We start from the raw sequence: 21399 nt of genomic DNA, 5'->3' as shown, positions 1-21399 counted from the left end.
AGGCTGAACACCTTCGTTGTCTCAGATGAATGCTCAGCATCTCTTGGCAGGACAAAGTAGTTAACTCAGAGGTCCTGGAGCAAGCTAATTCTATCAGCATACACCCATTGCTAAGCCAACAGGATTTATGCTGCCTCAACCACGTTCATCGAATGGATGACAGCCGTATACTCAAAGACCTTCTGTATACTGAACTGGCTACTGGATCATGACCTGCTGGATGCCCATACCTCTGCTACAAGGACACATGCAAGTGAGATATGAAGATGGTTGACATTGACACAGACAGCTGGGAGACAGTTGCCAATGGCAGTGATTGCTGGAGGCTAACTGTTTGGAAGGGCATGGGAAGAGGCAAACAGAAATGGTAAGCTTTGTTGGTCAAACAGAGAGCCCAGAGAAAACAGAGGCCATGAATCCTACCACTTTCAACCAAATATGTCTTTATCTGCGGCAAGTGTGGTAGAATGAACCTTCTGAGTCACACCAGGCAATATTAGAGTTGACCACCAAGGCACAAACCATTGTCTCACAAGACAGAAGGTTGCTAAAGATGTACCAACTTTTAATCCTACTCATCTCACCACTGCTACCAAGTTTAATGATTTCACCCCAGGAATATGGGTGATATATATAACAGGGACAAGAGCCTGCATTGCCTTTTAAATTTATCAGGCAATGCAGGTGAAAGTTTTCTTCATGTCAACTAACAAAGGTTCTTCCTATATTGTCAGCTGCTACTTTTTTAAATTAAATCTCCAATTAAAAAAAGGAAACCTCCTAATGGTCTTCATTGTGATAATTTCAATGACACTTTTTTTGGGCAATTTATAAAGTAACTAGCATGGCAGATTTTTAAAAAGTATATGCACTTCTTTTTAAATTTAATAACCAAGAAATATGCAGAATAAGAGGACAATTTATCGTAGGCGAAGAGATCCTGAATCAAGAGCATTTCTGATTTGGAAACCTCCCAGTTTCCAATTACAATTTAAAAAGGCAGGCAGTCATAGGAAAAGAATAAATCTGCAAATATGCTGAGCTTCTCCAAAACCAAAAGGAGAACAGATCATCTCATCTATCAACAATCTGCATTTGTAATACCAAAAAAATACTCCATGCTTTACAGAGATGCCATTTTAAAAAGGGGTGCAGGGCTGAAGGAGGAGATGGTAGCTTGGGTGATGAAAAGCTTGGTCAAAGTGGTGGATTTTAAGTAAAGGTCTTAAAGAAGGGATTCGACATAGTCCTATTTTACAAATAAAAAATTGCTGAAATGTACAGCAAAAGGGTAGGGTTCAGTGTTTGTGGCAGAAACTCTAATAGCCAATAATTCCCTTTAACTTCCCGCAACTGCCCCTCCCCACCGCCACCCTCCAACCTTAAAACACACACACAAATGCTTACCCTAACACAATGATTTCTCCATATTTAATGGGTGCTTTGGTGGATGAAGAAAGATTTTCTTGATCAGGAGAAAACATGAGCTGGACGAGGTGGTTTAGCACACTTAGTACTTTTCTTCAGAGTTTGCAATCTTTACACAGTTTTTTCATTATTCGTTTTCAAAGTTTCTGCAAATAAATACAACATAGTTTAATACAATTCAGACAAGTTTATAATATTTTGCATTGTACAACAGAAAATTCTAATAGATAAAAGTTTCGAAAATTCAAAGATGCTTGGTGTACTTTTTGAGTTTCATGTGTCTATGATAATAAGTTACTAGTATAAGCAGATCAAAACCCAGGGCAAATTCGCATGGAAATCAATTGGAGGAGTTTTTTATGTAACAGTCGAGAAGGCCGCTCAATGGAATTGTAGATGCCTTTTGCTACAGCAAAGGCAAAATGTGAAACATCTGACTTCTGCATCCTCGCCAAACTCTTCTCATGGATTACAAATTATACAGGATTCCATTTTTAACGATAGAACCAACTGAATGATATGGAGCTAGATTCACTTTTACTTAAAAACCACTTTTCTGGTCTGGTAACCATCCAAATGGTTAAGCAGCCTATTAAAGCTTTATCTTGCCTACATAGACTTCACCCATTAGTTACTATTTTCCTGAATTGTGTAAAATGGGGAACACTCCTTTACAGAAACAAAGATGAAATGCGCATATTAAATACAGCTGCTTTATAGTATATAGTTAGTAAATAAAAGTGTGCTGAAAGCACTTCATTTTTACAAGTGCATTATACTACAATTTAATTTGATTGTTAATCAAGAAAAAGCCTACGGTAAAAAGCCTATGGTAACCTCTCAGAACTAAACAGTGTTTGTGTGCTCTCAGCACATTTCCCATTCACAATACAAACAACCCTAATATGTAGGAGAAAGTTAAGGGAGTACAGCTGCGCTCTCTGGTCAAGTACATAGTTAGCAGGATCTTCAAAATATTCAAAACTGACATCCAGCTTCATTGTTAGAAGTTTTGTTTATAAAAAAACATTCTTTCCTTCTTTTGCTACCAATCCAAAAGATCGCATCAAAGATAGTTTTTGCAGAAATTACTATTTAAATTTTCTATCAACTTATTTTCAACAAAACCCTTCCTTACTAATCCAGAAATTGGCACCAGTTAAATTTGTAACACATGTACATGGTCTAGGAACTGTGGAAATAGTTTTCATATTTCCACATTAGCAATGCCATAATTTTTCAGCTTCAGAGACTGAACTATTTTTCTTCTAGTCCCAGGGGGTCACCAATTACCATGAGGGCCTGGGAGCTTTAACAGACAACAAATCTAATTCATAACAAGTCAGAGTTAACATGGAGTTTCAGCTTCCAGTCTAGAAAAATAAATTGAAATTTATTAAGTGTTGTTATATAGAAAACAACCCCGCACTTAGCACAGTACAAGGCTTATATGCAGCAGCAATTTTGCCACTAGACACATTGGCACCAGGAGGCTACAGATTTAACACATAAAGACAGTAATACAATTACACATTATATACTATTGTGATACTTTTAATTTAGTCACTTCAAATTTTTTCCATTAATTACCAGTTGCTGCAATCTATCCCAGCACAACTGAAAGTGGGCTCCTCATTCCCACATTTGGAACTAAAGTCTATCAAATATATAGTGCTGGGTATTTTTTTCCAGTTTGAGTGGACAAAAGTTTCACTACAATTCATAAACCAGTGAAATCCAGACCATGAGTTGGCACTTGCCCCCAAAGTCCCAGTATCCATTTAAATGTTCTTATACCCTTTTAAATTCTTTTCCAACAATTCTCTTTCAACAGAGATCATGAATTCTGCTTCCACCACTATTCCTAGTGGGATATTCCATATTATCACCATCTGTATAAAAAGATTCTAACCTCTCTTGTTGGCCTTTTGCTGATCTGTTCCCAAATGTCATCTTGACTCAGTGATTTGATTCCTGTCTCTCCACAAGCCACACTGTAGAGTTTGAGGATATATAATCTAGATTTCCACTTCAGTGCAGTACTTAGCAACTGCCACATAATTTGAGGCAGCATCTTTCAGTTGAAACATTAAACCAAGGTTCCATTTGTCTGCTCAAGTGGATTTAAAAGAACCCATGCCATTATTTGAAGACAGCTTACTGACCAACGTTTCTCTCTCAACCATTGCCATCACCAAATTATCAGGCCATGTATCTCATGTTCTTTCTCAGACCTTGATAAATGTATTTAGTTTATGTGTATGCCTGTTTAACAAAGAGTGCACTTCACAAGTAATTCACTGGCGGTGAAATGCTATGCGACGTCTTGAGGACACAAGAGAGGCTATATAAATTCAAGTTTTTTTTTGTTGATTTACTAATTCAGCGACCACTTCTCAGATGTCATTTCACTTAGTTTTACCAATTCCCCCATACCTATGTAGTTATCTTAACTCAAGGCCCTAATTTCTCTTTTTGCACCCAGAAGTTAGCGATTATTTTTCTAAGCTCTGAAAACCAAGGCAAAATATTAATTTAGTATTACTGATAGGCCTTAGCCTCAAACTATTCTATTACTCTATATTTTTACGAATTCCTTTACCATCTCCTTTTATATTACTTGCCAGTCTTATTCATATTCCTCTTGCAGTATATATATTTTTTGCTTCTCTTCTGTATTCAGTTCTATAATGATGTGTATTACTAGCTCTAGATTTGTCAAGGGCCGTTTCTCTACTCATCCAACGATCGACAACGTCTGCAGAATCATCATAACTTCCAGTGGGAATTGTCTAGCCTGTACCCAAATAATCTCCCATTTAAAAGTTTCCAATTGTTAGTGCACAGTCTTATCTAGCAAACTTTTTTTTCTGTTTATCATAGTTAGCTCCCTTTTTACCTTATCAGAACTTGAGGCTGTCCCACTCCCCCATCCTCCACTCCCCAATGCTCTCAGGACACCTCTCCTAATGACTGCAGTATCATAACCTATTCTACTTAGGCATTTAGTATTTGGAAGCATCATTTATAAATTTTAATAGGATATTTTTCATGCATTAAAAGACCTCAGTTTCGCAGTCAGAGTTGCAAATTCACTGACTTTGGCAATGAGTGTCAAAATGTAGTTTTCCCCATTAGATTTCCCATCAATCCCTTGTGTCAAGTACACCAAGTTTTAGAGAGCTCAGATTAGAAATGTTATCTTTTATTTTCCAACCCAGATGGCACACTAGCAAATTAAAAGCTTATAAATTGGATGCCAGCTCCTCTGATTTTCTCCAAGAAAGTTTTTTTTTCACCATAATTACCAGCAGGTAACACAAGAAGAGCCAGTGGACCACTGGATCAGAAATGACATTTTTCCAGCCAAGGATACATTCAAAGTCAAAGAGTCAGAAGGCGACTTAAGAAACCACAAAGAGGAAAGCAAAAACTGAAGTTTTCTAATAGTTTAAATATGCCAAGGGCTCCAACACCCCTTTTTGAATATCAACAGCCACAGATTAAGATCAAACCTCAAATTAGAGGCTGTAGCAACCAAGTCCCAATGACTGTACAAAGTTTGAATTTTTACTTTAGTGACTTAAAATGCCTCAACTTTATTGAAGCATTTTTTAAAAAAACTACTACATATTCCAAAGTCGATTAGCAGCTGTAAAGGAAGAATTTGTTCTAAGTGCCCAATACATTTTAAAGACAGCTCACCGTACAATAGGGTAACAAGGCATTAGGAACGTACACCATAGTAAGCAAGGAAAATGCAATTAGTTTTTTGTTAAAGTGGCTGGGAAGGGAAGAACTATCCATATTGAGCATTAAGCTAAAAAATACTTCATTCAAATTTGAATGTAACCATGTACTTAATAAACACATACATCAAGAATGCACTCCTGCTGATAATAGTGACCTCTATGGCCCACAATAGACAAGGCGTCTTTTATTAAAAAGGCCACAAAGGAGCAACAACTGTGAGTGGAATTAACAAGAACAACCAAGTGTGATTATAAAGCAGAAATTCAATCAACCCATACTGATGACTTCAAATAGAGAATGAAGGAAGCAGTTCATAACCATCAAACCAATGCAGACAGTAGAATCTGCAGAAACACACAAATGTAGGGTGCGCGGCAGGGGCTGGGGGCTAGGTGGAGGGCTGCTTTAAAACTGGGAAAAATAAATGGAAAGCATATGTGTCACTGAAATAAATCCAAATTACAGCAAAATTCCTTTTGGATCATCTTATGGAAAGCAAAAAAAAAATAAACAGAAATTAATTTAAAAAGGGGTTGAGTGGTGGAAGTGTACAGAATAAATCTGGTGGTTATAAAAGGAGGGAAAAGGCAAAAGGTTATTGAATAGGCAAATATGCTTTGTATGCCAAGAGCACAATCCACAAGGAAGACAGGCAGCAGGTTTGAGGTCCTGGGGACGGTTGGTTTCAATTATACTGTGTATATGTTTGGTGGTTATGAGTTATAATGACCTACAATTATGTGCCCAGATGCTAAATTGACAGTGCAGGTTGATTGAAGCATAAGCCAGCAGCCATTAAAGGAATAGACAGCATGAATTATGTGGAGACACCTTTAAAATTCTCAGTATAAAGAGAAGTGTTTGCCCAACTACCTGTCAAAAAGGAAAAGCTAAATGACTATTTACTCACAATAAAAGTCTGAGCAGCACTACAAATAGTAAGAACAGTAAGTTTATTTGAGGGCACGAAAATACAGAGCAATACGTGCCATTTTATTATTGGCAAGCTGCTTGAATTTAAATAGGTCCATTCTTTAAAACGTTACATTATTTAAAATCTCAGAAGGAAGTCTTACTATTGTGAATTGAGGTTTGGTTTCATGGACCCAATGTAGTTTTTTGGCATTTATTCAAAGTACATTGATAGGTGAAGACAGCAACTGTTGGTTATTTCAAACAATACCAGATAACCATTGGCAGATAAACCCATTCACAGCAGCCTAATGAAAAAGGATTCAATTGATTATTGGAGAACTGAAGAGGATAAATAAATGTAAAATATTTGGCACAGGAATAAACATGCACAGTATCTCTCAATTATGAAACACAGGATTTAGGAACGAACAAACTTCATGGTTTGTCACTGTGTGGACAATCTGACACTAGGTGCAAAGACAAAAGACAAATCATGATTCAAAGTATGTTTCTTTTTGCTTTGTGTGGAGATTATGATCCAATTCATTAGTCTGTTAATTCCTATATAAAAAAGCCAAGTATCAAGCCACTCCCAAACCAAACAGGAATCAGTTTTAGTTATACAGGTTCAGCTCTTGGAATGGGAGCACTCTTGGTGTAAAGCATGGATTAATCCATGTACCTCAGCTAAAAATGGAAATCTTGAGGCCTCAGTTTGTAGAAACACGTGCAACTCTGGAAACCAGAAGATTGGAGAGTTAGATTCTCTGAATTAGTTAGATTCTGCTGAATTAACTGAACTTAGTCCAGGTTGCAGTTGGAACACTGTGATTGAACTCAACCATTCCATGAGTGGGAGGGAGAAGTGGGGGACAGGGGAAGAAAAAGGAGAAGACAATAAACAATTCCTGCACTCAACCTGCTAGAAATGTGTACATGTGGACATTGCCAACACACAACATCCATACTGACATAAAGCTTATATTTCACCTCTTTTCTATTTTTCCTTAGTTCTATTGAAGAGTCATGGACTCGAAATGTTAACTGTGTTCCTCTCCGCAGATGCTGTCAGACCTGCTGAGTTTTTCCAGGTATTTTTATTTTTGTTTTGGATTTCCAGCATCCGCAGTTTTTTGCTTTTATCTGACATAAAGACTGGCCACTTTGGTGTTTACCCTCTGGCGTTACATCCAAAAATTGTTCAGCCACAAGTCACACTTGTAACAGGAGAGTGGGAAAGGGAGAAAATTAAATGGCTTTCGTCATTCATTAAGAGGCATGGGAAGTGCCTGCACTTCGTGCTGTCATTTCTGTATTGTAGATTTAATGGCATTATTCACAGAAATGTGGTGTGTGTAGACTAAGTCTAATTTCAAAAACCAGCCTAGAATGTACATTTTAAGAAGAACATTGGATAATTTATTTAGTACGTATTCCTCCCCTGGAGGATGATCACTAAATTCACAGCAATTTCATCACTAGCTAATGTTAACAGAGTCAATCTCACTCAGAATAATTCCTGTGATGAATTAGACATACCTGATTTACAAAATACTCCCTTCAAAAAACTGAACCTGTTACATGGGTAAAGGAGGGCATGAATATTTCTGAAATTTTCTCCAATTGTTAACTATTCCAATATGAACAACAATGGTAAGAAAAGGCATGTTTGACAGTCTACACCAACGTTGTACTACATAATACAAATTGACATCAAGCCTGAACATTATCATTCCATACCAAAGCCAAAAACTCACTGTCACTGTAGATTCACTATCCGAGCTTACTCAAAAATGCAAGAGTTACACATGTATAGCTGCAAGGTTATAATACTGAAACCACCTACAAAACCAAAACTTTAACAAACAGGAAACAATCATAACCCAACCAAAACTTAACATGAATTTTAAAAATATAGAGCAAAAAAAAATCACATATTTCCACAGACTGTTTTATTACCCAAAAGGAAAATCACTTATAATTACATGCCAAGATGGAGTAAACCACTTACCAAGCTACACCAATCAATTTTCTGTTAATGCATACTGGTTCTGAGTTTGTATTAACACAAAAGCAATAACGTAACTCAGCTGAACAAAAGGCAGGATACGTGATCAACTTCAGGAGGCAATGTCTCCCCACTGCAAGTTGGGCTGGGAACCTTGAAAACATTCAAAAAAAAATTTTAAACGTCAAGAAAAAGGCCACATTCACCAACATTAAAGTTCAGTGCACACACTTGTATGCATGTGCACAGCTCCCTTGTCGGTGGGCAGAATGCAATGCAATTCAAGGCTGCCAAATTGTCCATCATTTTCTACGTGTACTGGTTGGAGATTGGCACCTCTAGTATAACACATCTGACATTTGTTAAGCACCATTGGTGAATATTCAATTTTAGTAATGAAATTTCATAATGCACTACCTTGTTTTTAGGTGTATTGTGAACTTGGTTGTTATCTATAAATTATAAACAAGACTAGTCAGGGCTAGAAGACATTCTTGAAGAGTTAAAAATGTATGTAGTTCAAGTTTGTCATTTTGTATTTCTGTTTCATCAAACAGACCGTTGCTTAAACACTTAGAGCTATAGTGACAGCCATGATCAAAGGAACAAAAGTAATGAAAATTTTAATGAAAAAACAGAACAACAATCAGCATTGCATTTGGTACTAATGTCTCACAGGGTAGGAAAAAGGAAGAGATTATAAACAGTTGGAAACAAAGCTCATTAGTACCCTCGGAGTCTCAGTTTAGGAAAGGTGTGGCAGATGCAGGAGTTAGGCTGCGTGCCTGATATATACATTCCTGGCGTAATTGTCTGTTTGCTTGTTGCAAATCCTTAGGCTTCACCTAAAGTGATTTTTATTTGGCAAATTTATGAATTTGAATAGATCCAAATTAATCAATATGCACAGTACTTATTTTTAATTTCAAAATCCCCAGGAAGCAGAACCAACTGTGTTTGAATATTAAAACTTCCAGTATTTCCCAAATTTTAGTATTCATGATGAGACTTTGAAATTAGTGCTGTGCTTATTAATTAATGCAGAAATCTAGGCTAAATACAAATTAAGGGCATCCTAAGCAGTCTAGTTCAAATCTAACTTCATGCATAGGATACACCAGAATCAGAGTTCAGATATACACTAAAAAAATTTGAAGGACAATGAAAATCACAGAAGAAATAAAAATGACAACACCCATGAATAAAGGCATGGCCTCTGTAAATATGGTGCCTTCTCCCTTTTTCCACCATTTTCTCATCCCTTCCTTTCCTTCATAAATGCCCTTTTTCAAAAAAACAGGAACTGGAACAGTCAAATGTGAGCACGCACATTATCTATTTCCTGCAGACGTCAATGAATTCCGAACAGGGACAGGAACGTCAGCTAATTTTCTTTTCTCCTTATTGGAGTTAGTAAGGCCCACTGCCATATCGCTCTTATCCCAGCTTAAAAGAGTTCACTCGCACAGGAACACTGGATTTGGACCTTCCCAGACTACAGCTCAGCTACTCACTGCCTCAAATCAGATGAATCACTGGGGAAGCCACAAGCTGTCCAGTTTGATTCAGATCCAAATATAGATCCAGGGTAGATCTACTTTTCTCACGGTACTTGCCAAAATATTGGTGTAGGGTACAAACAAATTGTCCATTTGACCCCAGTTTTTGTTCTTCATTTCCACTTTCTGGGAAGTGCAGAACAAAATCCCACCAGCATATTTAGGGCTCAAAATAGCCAGCATTTAGGAAGCTCCAACTAGTCAATGGGCAAAAACCCAACCTGCTGTGATGTGAAGGTAATGACAGATATCCCAAATTTCACCTAGCCCAGTAGTAAAAGGGGTGTGGAGAGCACATGAGAGAGTGCAAGAGGCCTGCAGCGGTTTGGACACAAATCTCTGAAGGGAGCAGGATGTGTTAACAAAGCAGTTAATAAAGGATACAAATCCTGGACTTTAGGAATAGAGACAGAGAACAAAAGACAAGAAGTCATGCTAGACATCTATAAAATGCTAGTTCAGCCCCACCTGGAGTATTGCATCCAATTCTGGGCATTGCACTTTAGAAAGTAAGTGAAGGCTTTGGAGAGGGTTCAAAAAAGATTTACTAGAATGGTTCCAGAATAGAGGGATTACAGTTGCATTGATAGTCTGGAAAAGCAAAGATTTTTTCTCCCTAGGGATGAGGGCTGGGAAGAGATTTAACAATGCTGTTTGAGAGGTTCAGATAGAGTTGATATGGAGAGGCTGGTTCAGATAGCTGAAGGATGGAGAAACATAGGGCATAGATTTGAGGTGATTGGCAAGAGAACCAGTAGCTACATGAGGAATAGCTTTTTAGCACAATGAGTAGTTGGGATTTGGAGTGCATTGCTTGATAGGGTAGTGGATACAGATTTAGTGATACTGTTTGGGAGAGAATTGGATTAATGCTTAGAGGAAGAGAGAATTACAAGGATATGGGGACGGAGTGGGGAAATGGGAATAGCTCTTTGAGAGAGCTGGCACTTACTCAAAAGGACTGGAAGGCCACCCAGGCGGCATTATTGTATCATTCTATAAAGTTATCATAATTGTGAAATGAGAGGGATGAGTAGGAGAGAGGAAGGTATCCTGTCCCCATTTACTATCAGTAATGTCTACTTTAAGTGCAAGTGTAGACACCAAAAGGACAGGATCAAAACCAGTCTGTCCGCAAGCATTACCCAGACCTCCCTGTCGCTTGCCATTTCAACACTCCACCCTGCTCTCATGCCCACATGTCCGTCCTTGGCTTGCTGCATTGTTCCAGTGAAGCTCAACGCAAACTGGAGGAACAGCACCTCATCTTCCGACTAGACACTTTACAGCCTTCTGGACTGAATATTTCAACAATTTTAGATCATGAACTCTCTCCTCCATCCCCACCCCCTTTCCGATTTTCCCCCTCTTTTTTGTTTTTTCCAATAATTTATATAGATTTTTCTTTTCCCACCTATTTCCATTATTTTTAAATGTATTTGCATCCATTGTTTTATCTCTACCTTTTAGCCTTTTTCGATTCCTTCACCCCACCCCACTCCCACTAGGGCTATCTGTACCTTGCTTGTCCTGCTTTCTACCCTTAATTAGCACATTCCTTTAAATAATATCACCACCTTTTGTCCTTTTGTCTGTGACATCTTTTGGTTATCTCCACCTATCACTGGCCCTCTACCCAGCTCGTCTCGTCCCACACCCCCCCACCCCCCCTTAAACCAGCTTATATTTCACCTCTTATCTATTTTTCCTTAGTTCTGTTGAAGAGTCATGCGGACTCGAAACGTTAACTGTGCTCCTCTCCGCAGATGCTGCCAGACCTGCTGAGTTTTTCCAGGTATTTTTGTTTTTGTTTTGGATTTCCAGCATCCGCAGTTTTTTGCTTTTATCAACATCTTCCTTGATGGGCTCGAATGCAAACAACCCTTCATTCTCTGGGCTCACAGGAAATTAAAAACCACTCGAGCAAGACATATTTTAATCCACGTCACACACATCTTCACAATGAATGCTAACATTTGGGGTTAAATAGATTCCAAGACAGATTATAACTGCACAAGTGGATGATTGGGCTAACATCGTACAAGGAGATTCTTCACTTTGTGGAAGCTTGGACACTAAACTTCAGCAATTTTCCTACAACTGGGATGAAAGGATAGCTTTCAGCTGCAGAATTCTGGCTGATTCCTCATCAAACCCTGCAACCCACCCTCCACAGCTCCGACTCCCCTTCCAAACTGGTTAGCAGCATGGAGGCTAATTGTAATGCTCCAGTCATGGTCAGCAGCCTTGAATATACATTATGTGGGGACTTAATTAAGTTTGTAAAGGGAGAAAAATGTTTTCCATTATTGACAAAATTATAAGACCATTTTATTTAAATTTTCAAAGTGAACCTCAAAGGTAACTGCACATTTGTGGAAATAATTCAGGTTAGTTAAGTAAATATTCCTCCAGCAAGTCACAATATAAGGTAATACCTATTGAAGCAATTATTGGGAGACACTGAAACCTTTCCTGATTAAACCAACTGGTGAGCAGTATCGACTGTAGATTTATTACATTACTCCTGGCCTGATACAGGAACTTCTGTAAAAATGATATGGTGTAGACCTCCCTTTTTGACTTTCTAGAAACATACCACTCTATTATATTTGTCAGTGATGCACCATTATTTTATCAAAAAGAGCTCCCAGACTTTTGGTAAGGTATCCCTAACAACCCTGCGTTCAACAAGTGGTTTTATATAAGTATAAGAGACTTGACAACACAGGATAACTGCTAGCCGGTAGCTACTGCATTATGATACTAAATGTTTCAATTTGCAAAGTTATTGATTTTGTACAACTCACACTTAAACATGTTTATCTATCAAATAACTTAAATGTTCAAAAGGAGTCCAATATTTTCACTAAAACATTTTGGGGTATAAAGATATTGCAGCTCTTCAAAAATTTTAGAAAACAAATACAAAACATGAGAATAGTACTGCTAAACACTGACTGACAGTAAAGAAAACGTAATTGTTTCTGGATGGAAGCAAAACAAGCTGTCAACACTGAGTCATTGCCAGAAGTCTGAAGTGATTTTTGGGAATAATCTCAGCTACCTGAAATAATGCTGGAAAATTTAATTTCTATTTATAAACCCACATATTTGGGTCTTGCTACCATGAAAAGGGGTGTGATATTTTTCAAAAGCTCTGATCTTGGGAGTACAAGGTCATGGTTAGAAAAATGATCCAATTTCATGTATTTACATTTAAGGGAATTTGCATCCCATATTTTACACTAGCTAAATAAAGCAAATAAGGCATTCATTTAATTGAATTTTTTGAGGAGGTGACCAGGTGTGTAGATGAGGGCAATGCAGTTGATGTAGTTTATATAGATTTCAGCAAAGCCTTTGACAAGGACCTACATAGGAGACTTATAAAGAAGGCAAATGCACATGGGATACAGGGTAAGTTGATAAGGTGGATGCAAAATTGGCTTAGTTGTAGGAGACAGAGGGTGGTGACAGAAGGATGCTTCAGTGATTGGAAGCCAGTGTTCAGTTGCGTACCACAGGGATCTGTGCTGGGTCCCCTATTATTCGTCATTTATATAAACGACATAGGTGACTATGTCGGGGACAGGATTAGTAAGTATGGGGATGACACAAAGATTGGATGGATGGTTAACAGTGAGGTTGAGTGTCTTGGGCTACAGGAAGATATAGACGGGATGGTCAAATGGGCAGATAAGTGGCAGATGGAATTTAAGCGTGAGGTGATACACTTTGGCAGGAGCAATTTGACAAGGAAGTATTCAATGAACGGCATGACACTAGGAAGTTCTGAGGAACAAAGGGACCTTGGTGTGTGTGCCCATAAATCTCTGAAGGTGGAGGGGCATGTTAGAGGGGTGGTGAGAAAGGCATATGGGGCACTCGCCTTTATCAATCGAGGCATAGATTACAAAAGTAGGGAGGTCATGTTGGAGTTGTATAGAACCTTGGTGAGGCCACAGCTGGAGTACTGTGTGCAGTTCTGGTCACCACATTATAGGAAGGATGTGATTGCACTGGAGGGGGTGCAGAGGAGATTCACCAGGATGCTGCCTGGGATGAAACATTTAAGATATGAAGAGAGGTTGGATAGACTTGGGTTGTTTTCGTTGGAGCAGAGAAGACTGAGGGGCGACCTAATCGAGGTGTACAAGATTATGAGGGGCACGGACAGGGTGGATAGGGTGCAGTTGTTCCCTTTAGTTGAAGGGTCAGTCACAGGGGGACATAAGTTCATGGTGAGGGGCAGGAGGTTTAGGGGGGATGTGAGGAAAAACTTTTTTACCCAGAGGGTGGTGACGGTTTGGAATGCGCTGCCTGGGAGGGTGGTGGAGGCGGGTTGCCTCACATCTTTTAAAAAGTACCTGGATGAGCACTTGGCACGTCATAACATTCAAGGCTATGGGCCAAGTGCTGGTAAATGGAATTAGGTAGGTCGGTCAGGTGTTTCTCACGTGTTGGTGCAGACTCGATGGGCCAAAGGGCCTCTTGTGCACTGTGAGATTCTGTGATATAACCTACGAAGATTACTCCAACTCTGCATCACACAATACATACCTACCTACTGCTTCAATTCAAGATTTGTAGAGATTTTATTTTCTAGTTAGCAGCACAGAATATTCAGTAGAGTCTATGCCATCAAGTTAAATTGAGATTTATGATCAGTTAAGTGTGTGAATTACTCAAATGTGTAGACTTCAGTAATCATTTAATCCAGAAACAATAATTTACAGTTGCAGAGTTCAAAAATCATTTGGAATAAATTTCCACCAGGTTGTTAGTTCCATAATTTTTGTTCCATTTAAAATAGTACAAAATAAATCATCTGCATGAGAATTAAACATGCTTCAGCGTCTTCAATCATCATTTTAAGGCAGAAATGGGGGAAAAGCAACATTGCTCCTAGACCTGGACATTTTGCTGGCTACAACATTTTAAAGTTTCTTCATATTTGGCATTATGGCAGATTATCAGAATAGATGGAAACAGCGATATGTTTACACTAGGGGTTACACTATACAAGACAATACCTCCAACAGATAATAATGACAGAATTATTCAATTCATTGACTGGGCATAATAAAATTCAATGAACTGATGCTAGCAAGAAGTCTGAGGTTGGAATCCTTCCTAAACTAAATCAGGAAGAAAAGTAAATATACCTTAAATTATAAGGTGTTAAAATGGAGGAGAGAAACCTTGGTTTGTGGATACATTAGGCAATAAGTAGGCAGTACGCCATAAAAAGGCAGACTAAAATCCTTGGCTGAGTATCTAGAGACACAGAATACAAAAGCAAGGAGTGAATTTGAATTCAAAGACCTGAATTGGGGGTAGTTAGTGTAGTTTTGAGCTATGTTGGTGGGAAAAGATTTATCATAGAATCACTAGGATGTTACCAGGCTTGAGGAGTTAGTTATTAATTATAATTAATTAAAATTAGGGTTTTTACGCTGGAGATGAGAAGTTTGATTGAGGCATTGAAGATTGTAAAGGGCTGTGAAAAGGTAAATTGTAATAGCTTGTACTAGATCTTAGAGATGCAGACAAGGCGGCAAATATTTAAGATAAAACTCCCAAAAATAAAGAAGTTAGAAAAAGATTTATTTTCATGGAGGGTGGTTTGATGGTGGAATGTTTTGCCATAAGCTGCTGTGGAAATACAATTAATAAATTACTTTGCTGGGGAATTAGATAATTCCTGGAAAAAAATGAAAGGGTATGAGGACTGAGCAGAAGATGAGCTGCCTTAAGTATGGGAAGATTATTAAAAATTTGGTGTGTCTCATTGCTGGTTTCTGTGCTATAACATTCCATGATTAATAACCACTACAAGAAAGGTCGTTAGTTTATAACAACAATCCAGATTATTCACATCATTCCATACAGGTCCTGGTAATTAAATCATGATTTCTACATTCAGAAACACTGCTTTTTGCTTCTCATTTTTAGTGTTATATTAATCCCCCAACTACCTAATTGTATTTATATTCATTACATAAATACGAAAATTGCAGACATGTTCTGCCAGTGGGAAGAACCCAAGTGAACATGGGCAGGCTCTGTCCATACATTAAGTCCAAGAAATTCCTAGCATTTTTCCGATTTCATACGGCGCTGGCTGGAAATTTTAGATTTGATGAGCTGATATTACAACTCCAAAGATAAAGGGGCAGATTGATTGGGCGATGTTTAATCGGGAATACTTTCTCTTGTTTTCCTTTCTTTCCTTTACAAAGATCTTCAGTTCAGTACCACAACTGCACAATGCTCTACCTTATCTGAGATCATCGCAGAGAACTGGACATCAGACTCAATGAGCTATGAATTCAGCATTTTACATGGGGAAGTAAAGCGGCCAGCGAAAAGGATTCTCGGAACTGTAAATGTGACGGGAGGACGATAAACTCGGCTTCTCGGGAGGCTGGAATATTTTCTTCCAGCCACAGGAAGCTGAGTTCAGGAGCGCGGCGTGGTGCGGACAGCCAGGCACAGCTCTCGGGGAAGAGTGTGGGGAGCCAGCCCCGGGGTGGCGGGCCGGCGGGAGCGGGATCGGTGGCGGATTCCCCTCCTCAGACAAAGCCGAGCCTCAGCATCGATTGATCGGCAATTATTTTACGTGAAGCCTATGTTTCAACACGCGCACTCTAAACAGAACAATCGAAATGAAAGGCCTTACTCACAGTTTCCTCACCTGGTGCTTCAATATTAAAATTAAATTTAAAGCCACTCGGCGAAGACCCCAGCCCGATCCGCCATTTTGTTTAAAGCGACTCGAAGACAGCGGGCTAGTGACGTCAACGCGTGGGCCACGCCCAATTCTCCCTGACGCTGGCTGACAGGGCGGCGTATGACGCCAGGACAGAAGGCCCGCCCTTTTCCCCTGCAAATTGTAACCAGCCCTTCAGTGCATCTCCAAACTGCACACCGTTTTTTAACTAAGTTACTTTCGGCTGCAAAATAAATAACTAATATATCATTTACTAATATATAATATAACTCAGCTGTTTTTATAGTCTGTATTGTAATAAATTCATCCAAATACAATTCGCAGACACAGCGAGATAACCCCAGATCCACATTGGAGGAAATTTTACAAACATGCAATGTATATACGGCACTTGTATTTCCCTTAAATAAACAGGAATGGGTATGTGTTCACCAATTAAATAATACAATTGCACTTTTTGAAATAAGAAATCCTATCACATCACTATGGGGAAAATCGACAGAAATGTTATTTGGGTCTACAATTCTGCATCAATCTACAGGATTTAATCAGGCAGGTTTTAACACTAGGAATAAAAAGAAAATGCCAGAAATACTCAGCAGCTCTGGAAGCATCTGTGGAGGGAGAGACAGAGTTAAAGTTTTATGTCAATGACACTTTGTCAGGCCCCTCAAGCATCTGCAGTACTTTCTCTTTATGATTAGGGAGCTGGTTCTCCCACAGAGCTCCTTGAAGTGTCAATATTAAAGCAAAGTAAAATGATCAATTGCAAATAATTTCCAGAAATGTAAAAGCAGTTTTAAAACCTCTGGGCATAGAGTTTCCACAGCAGTAAATGTAGGACAGCTAGCAGCATCTCGGCTAAAATAGGATCCCACTATACAATAGCACTATAGAGATTGACAGCATAGTTGACCATCCAGCTAACTGTAATGTATGAGTAAGTGTGTGATGTGTGCTGTGCCCAAAGGCAAGTCCTTGGCTCATTTTCTGATGATGTTTCATCCCAAATCATACTGACAGGTGATGGTATGGCAACATCCAGGACCATGACATTTGTCTTCCTGACACTGATGGTCAAACCAACCTCTTTACAGGTGCGAGAGAATCTGTCCATTTGCCCCTAGAGGTGTTCCTCAGTATGGAATAATAATGCGGCATTGTCAGTATTAGTGTGGCATTGTCAGCGTTGAATAACTCTCTGATGAGGACTTGGGACTACCCTTGTCCTGAATCTCAGGCGCAAGGTTGAACAATTTTCTGTCAGTTCTGGTATGCAAATAGACATCCTCTGTAGAACACCTGAAGGCATATGACAGGAGCAAAGAGAAGAGATTTTTGATCAGCAAGATGTGCAGGATTATGAGGGGCAGACAGGAAAGTGGAGTTGAGGCCACAAACAGGTCAGCCATGATTTTATTGAATGGTGGAGAAGGCTTGAAGGGCCAAATGGCCTCCCCCTACACTTATTTCTTATGTTCCTGTGTATATGCCAAAGAGTTTTGGCGCCAGAACACAACCCTGTTTGAACCCACTGCGGATCTCAAAGGGCTCTGATGACCTTGGCATGGAAACAGGAGATCACATTGCTCATCGAAGCTGCTCAGCCAATTTTCTCCAGCAGATTAAATGGATCACCTCTGTTCGCATGGTCAAACGCCTTGGTGAGATCAATGAAGGTAATACATGGTGGTCCCTTTGTTCACGGCATTTCTCTTCCAGCTGCCGAACTGGGAAGATCATGTCAGTTGTAGATTTTCCAGTTCTGGAGCCATACAGGGATTCAGGATGGACGTGTTCAGCCAGGATCTGCAGTCTGACAAAGGCAACAGGCCAATACTTTCCCCATGATCCACAGCAGGGAGCTACATTGATAGTTGTTGCAATCGCTGCCTTCGGCCGTGTTCTTATACACGGTCACAACCTTTGTATCATACATACCCTGGGGCATTGCCACCCCTCACAGAGACAGATCTTTGTGCAGATGCTGCAGTACCTATTTTCCATGCTTGGTGAGTTCAGGTGGTACAGCGTCATTACCTGGAGCTTTGCCAATGGCAAATGAGCCAATAGCTTAATAGCTTTGCTAAGATCCTTCACTGTGGGTTTGATATCCAGCTGTCCCACAACAGGCAGGCTCTCTATGGTGTCTACAGCTTCCTCGGTGACCCTGTTCTCTCTAAAGTACAACTCAAGGTAGATTTTATTTCGAGCAACTCTTAGTGTATCCAGTATCCTATCGCTCAGATCTCTCTTGTAATTAATGAGAGTGGACTGCTTGGCTTCAAAGACAGGTACTGTTGCAGTGATATTAGCCTCAAACCCGTCAGCATTTTCCCCCTCTTGCTTCCCATGTGTTGAGAGTGCTGTATTGTAGATGGTGTCTCAAAATATATTCCATTTCTTTTCTGCACTCTGTGGGAATGCTGGAGAGCACCTGTCCTGTCGAGTGAAGGAACTGTTGGTTTTTATCTGGATAGGCCGTATGGCTGATGTTGATGTTGATGAGGATGACATTTGTGCTTTGAATGAAAAAAACTTAAAGGGTTTCATCCTCACCCTAGTGCACACCAGGGAGTGATCTGTATCACTGTCAGGGCTGTGGTAGTTGCATGTGTTAGGATTCAGGTCTGGTGATGATCAGATCCAGTTGGTGCCAATTCTCTGGTTTGGATGTCTCCAGGACACCTCGTGGCATGGCTTGTTCTGAAAGATGGTGTTAGTTACACAAAGCTTGTGTTAGCAGCAAAACTCAAGTAGTCTCCATCTGTTCTTATTTACCTTTCCCAAGCCATGATGTCTGAGGCAGGAAGGCCAAGCCTTGTGACCCCAGTCCAATGACTCAAGCACAGGTTATAATAATTGGAATGAAAACAATTTAGTCTGTCGGTTGTGGCTCATTTGGCAACATGCTTGTTTCTGAGTCACAAGCTTCCTGGTTCAAGTTCCACCCCAGGCAGGAGTTAAATCCAGCCTGATTCTAGCACAGTACTGAGGAGGTGCTGCACTGTTGGAGGTGCCTTCTTTCAGGTAAATTGAAGCCCCATCTGTCTGCTCATTAATGGCACTATTTCAAAGAAGAGCAGAGAGTTATCTCTGCCAATATTTATCTCAACATTACCAAGACAAATTATCTGGTCGTTATCACATTGCTGTTTGTGGGGGCTTGCTGTTCACAAATTGACGGTTACAACAGTGACTGCATTCAAAATTCTTCAAAGGCTGTAAAACTGAGATACATTTACATAGCATCTTACACGACCACAGGACGTAAGTCTTTTGATTTCTGCTTCTCACCGTGAATCATCAGCATTTCAATCACTCTTGGTATCGACTGTATTTTTAAATTTGCCCAACAGATTCTCAGTGATTCACCAACACCAGTATCGGTGTGCAGCCGAGCGCCCTCGGATCACAGACAAAATCAATCATGTTTCTAATTCCAGCCTGTCACTGCCCGGAGTGAGATTCTTTGTTCAGCTGTAATCTACTCCCTCGCGTACAGAACATCAGCCGGAGCTGCCTCCTCACCGAGTGGCTGCATTCAATCAATCACTCGAAAACCAAATAAACATGCACGATGCAGATAAACCCCTGAACAATAAATCCGGGGAATAAAGGACCGCTTCGCTAGCAACCTTTAGACTCAAACCGTGGGGGGGGGGGGGGGGGGGGAGGAATGCATGCGCCAGCTGCAGAGATTAATTCAAATACAATCATTAACAATCACTAAAACCCACCCAGTCTCTTCTGCAATCTTCTATTTTCCTTATTCTTCACAAGAAGATATAACGCAGCTCTCACTCACCCGGTTAGCTTTCTGTCCCAGTGTTGGGGGGGGGGGGGGGGGGGGGGGGGCGCGTTGTTAGACAAATCCCGACCAACCTTCACGGCAGAATCTACAGCTCATCCACCGCTCTCCACTCGCCAACTAAAGCCGCGTCCGCCAGGAGGGGAACCTCTGTCCTCTCTCCCCCCCTCCCCTCGCTCTCTCTCTCACACAAACACACACACTCTCTCTCTCTCTAACTCCTCCTTATGCAGCCCCAGAGCCAGTACGAGGCGGTATTCTGGGAGGTGTAGTTCACACACAAGCTCCGAACAGTCTTCACTAGCTGTCGAAGGGTCATGAGGACTCGAAACGTCAACTCTTTTCTTCTCCGCCGATGCTGCCAGACATGCTGAGTTTTTCCAGGTAATTCTGTTTTTGTTTTAGTCTTCACTAGAGAATGGGACTGTTGCATTGTCAGCCCCTCCATCTCATTATCTAAATCCCTTCCAGACACCAACACTGGGGTCAGCCTCCAAACACAAAAGGATCAAACCACCTGAGCAGCAGCAAACTTTTATCCATCCTAGTTTCAGAACAGCCTCAATGTAACTCTTTTGAGTACAAACACGTTTCCATCTGTTCCTATTCAGATGAAGTTACATTGTTTCATAGTTTACCATTGTGAGATTTGAATTCTTGATACTCTTTTGAATAAACCTGTTTCCATCTGTTTCAGATGAAGTTACATTGTTTCATAGTTTGCCATTGTGAGATTTGAATTCTTGATCTTGGGGTTACAAACCCAGTACCATAACCACGACTATTAACTCACGGTTGCTTTCTGGAGACCGACCTGCTGTTCATTAACATCGTCCACAAAATCACAGCGCGAGGACATCGGTACTCTCACCCTAAAGAAGGAGATAGAATGAGGCCATTGCAGTGTGCATTTCAATATCAGGAGGACAGAAGGATAGCCCGGGACAGTTGAGGAGATTACAAGAGGAAAGTTCAGAGAAGCATTGACTCACCACAACAAATATAACAGAGAAAAAGGTTCTGAGAAAACACACAGGATTCCTGGTTTTATAAGTAGAGACATGATCTGGGAGTGCGCTGTTTGAAAGAGCAGCGAAACCGGATTCAATAGCAACATTCAAAAATAATTAAATAAAACTTACAGCCCAGAAAGAGGCCTTTCGGCCCAACAGGTCCATGCTGGTTTATG

The 21399-nt window shown here is 40.0% G+C and overlaps 1 protein-coding gene across 9 annotated transcripts in view; it reads right to left on the bottom strand.

Moving 5' to 3' along the window:
• The window catches only part of peli1b (pellino E3 ubiquitin protein ligase 1b), a 40647-nt gene extending 20273 nt beyond the window's left edge, over nucleotides 1-20374 (bottom strand). The window contains exons 1-4 of one of the 9 annotated variants that reach the window (XM_041213248.1): nucleotides 16353-16456; nucleotides 8108-8257; nucleotides 6258-6401; nucleotides 1408-1574 (exon numbers count right to left, since the gene is read on the bottom strand). In XM_041213248.1, coding sequence (XP_041069182.1) covers nucleotides 1408-1484 — 77 coding nt within the window. In that variant the 5' untranslated portion in view covers nucleotides 1485-1574; nucleotides 6258-6401; nucleotides 8108-8257; nucleotides 16353-16456. Of the gene's footprint in view, nucleotides 1-1407; nucleotides 1575-6257; nucleotides 6402-8107; nucleotides 8258-16352; nucleotides 16462-19696; nucleotides 19784-20207; nucleotides 20227-20284 lie in introns of those variants that run through there. The other 8 variants (XM_041213233.1, XM_041213240.1, XM_041213228.1 and 5 more) reach the window with 8 other exon arrangements.
• Between the last annotated feature and the right edge of the window lie 1025 nt (nucleotides 20375-21399).

Source organism: Carcharodon carcharias, chromosome 2 (assembly GCF_017639515.1).
Source record: "Carcharodon carcharias isolate sCarCar2 chromosome 2, sCarCar2.pri, whole genome shotgun sequence".
NCBI classification, from domain to species: domain Eukaryota; kingdom Metazoa; phylum Chordata; class Chondrichthyes; order Lamniformes; family Lamnidae; genus Carcharodon; species Carcharodon carcharias.
The sequence above is the reverse complement of the archived record's forward strand: the minus strand, read 5'-3'. Positions and strand labels throughout refer to the sequence as shown.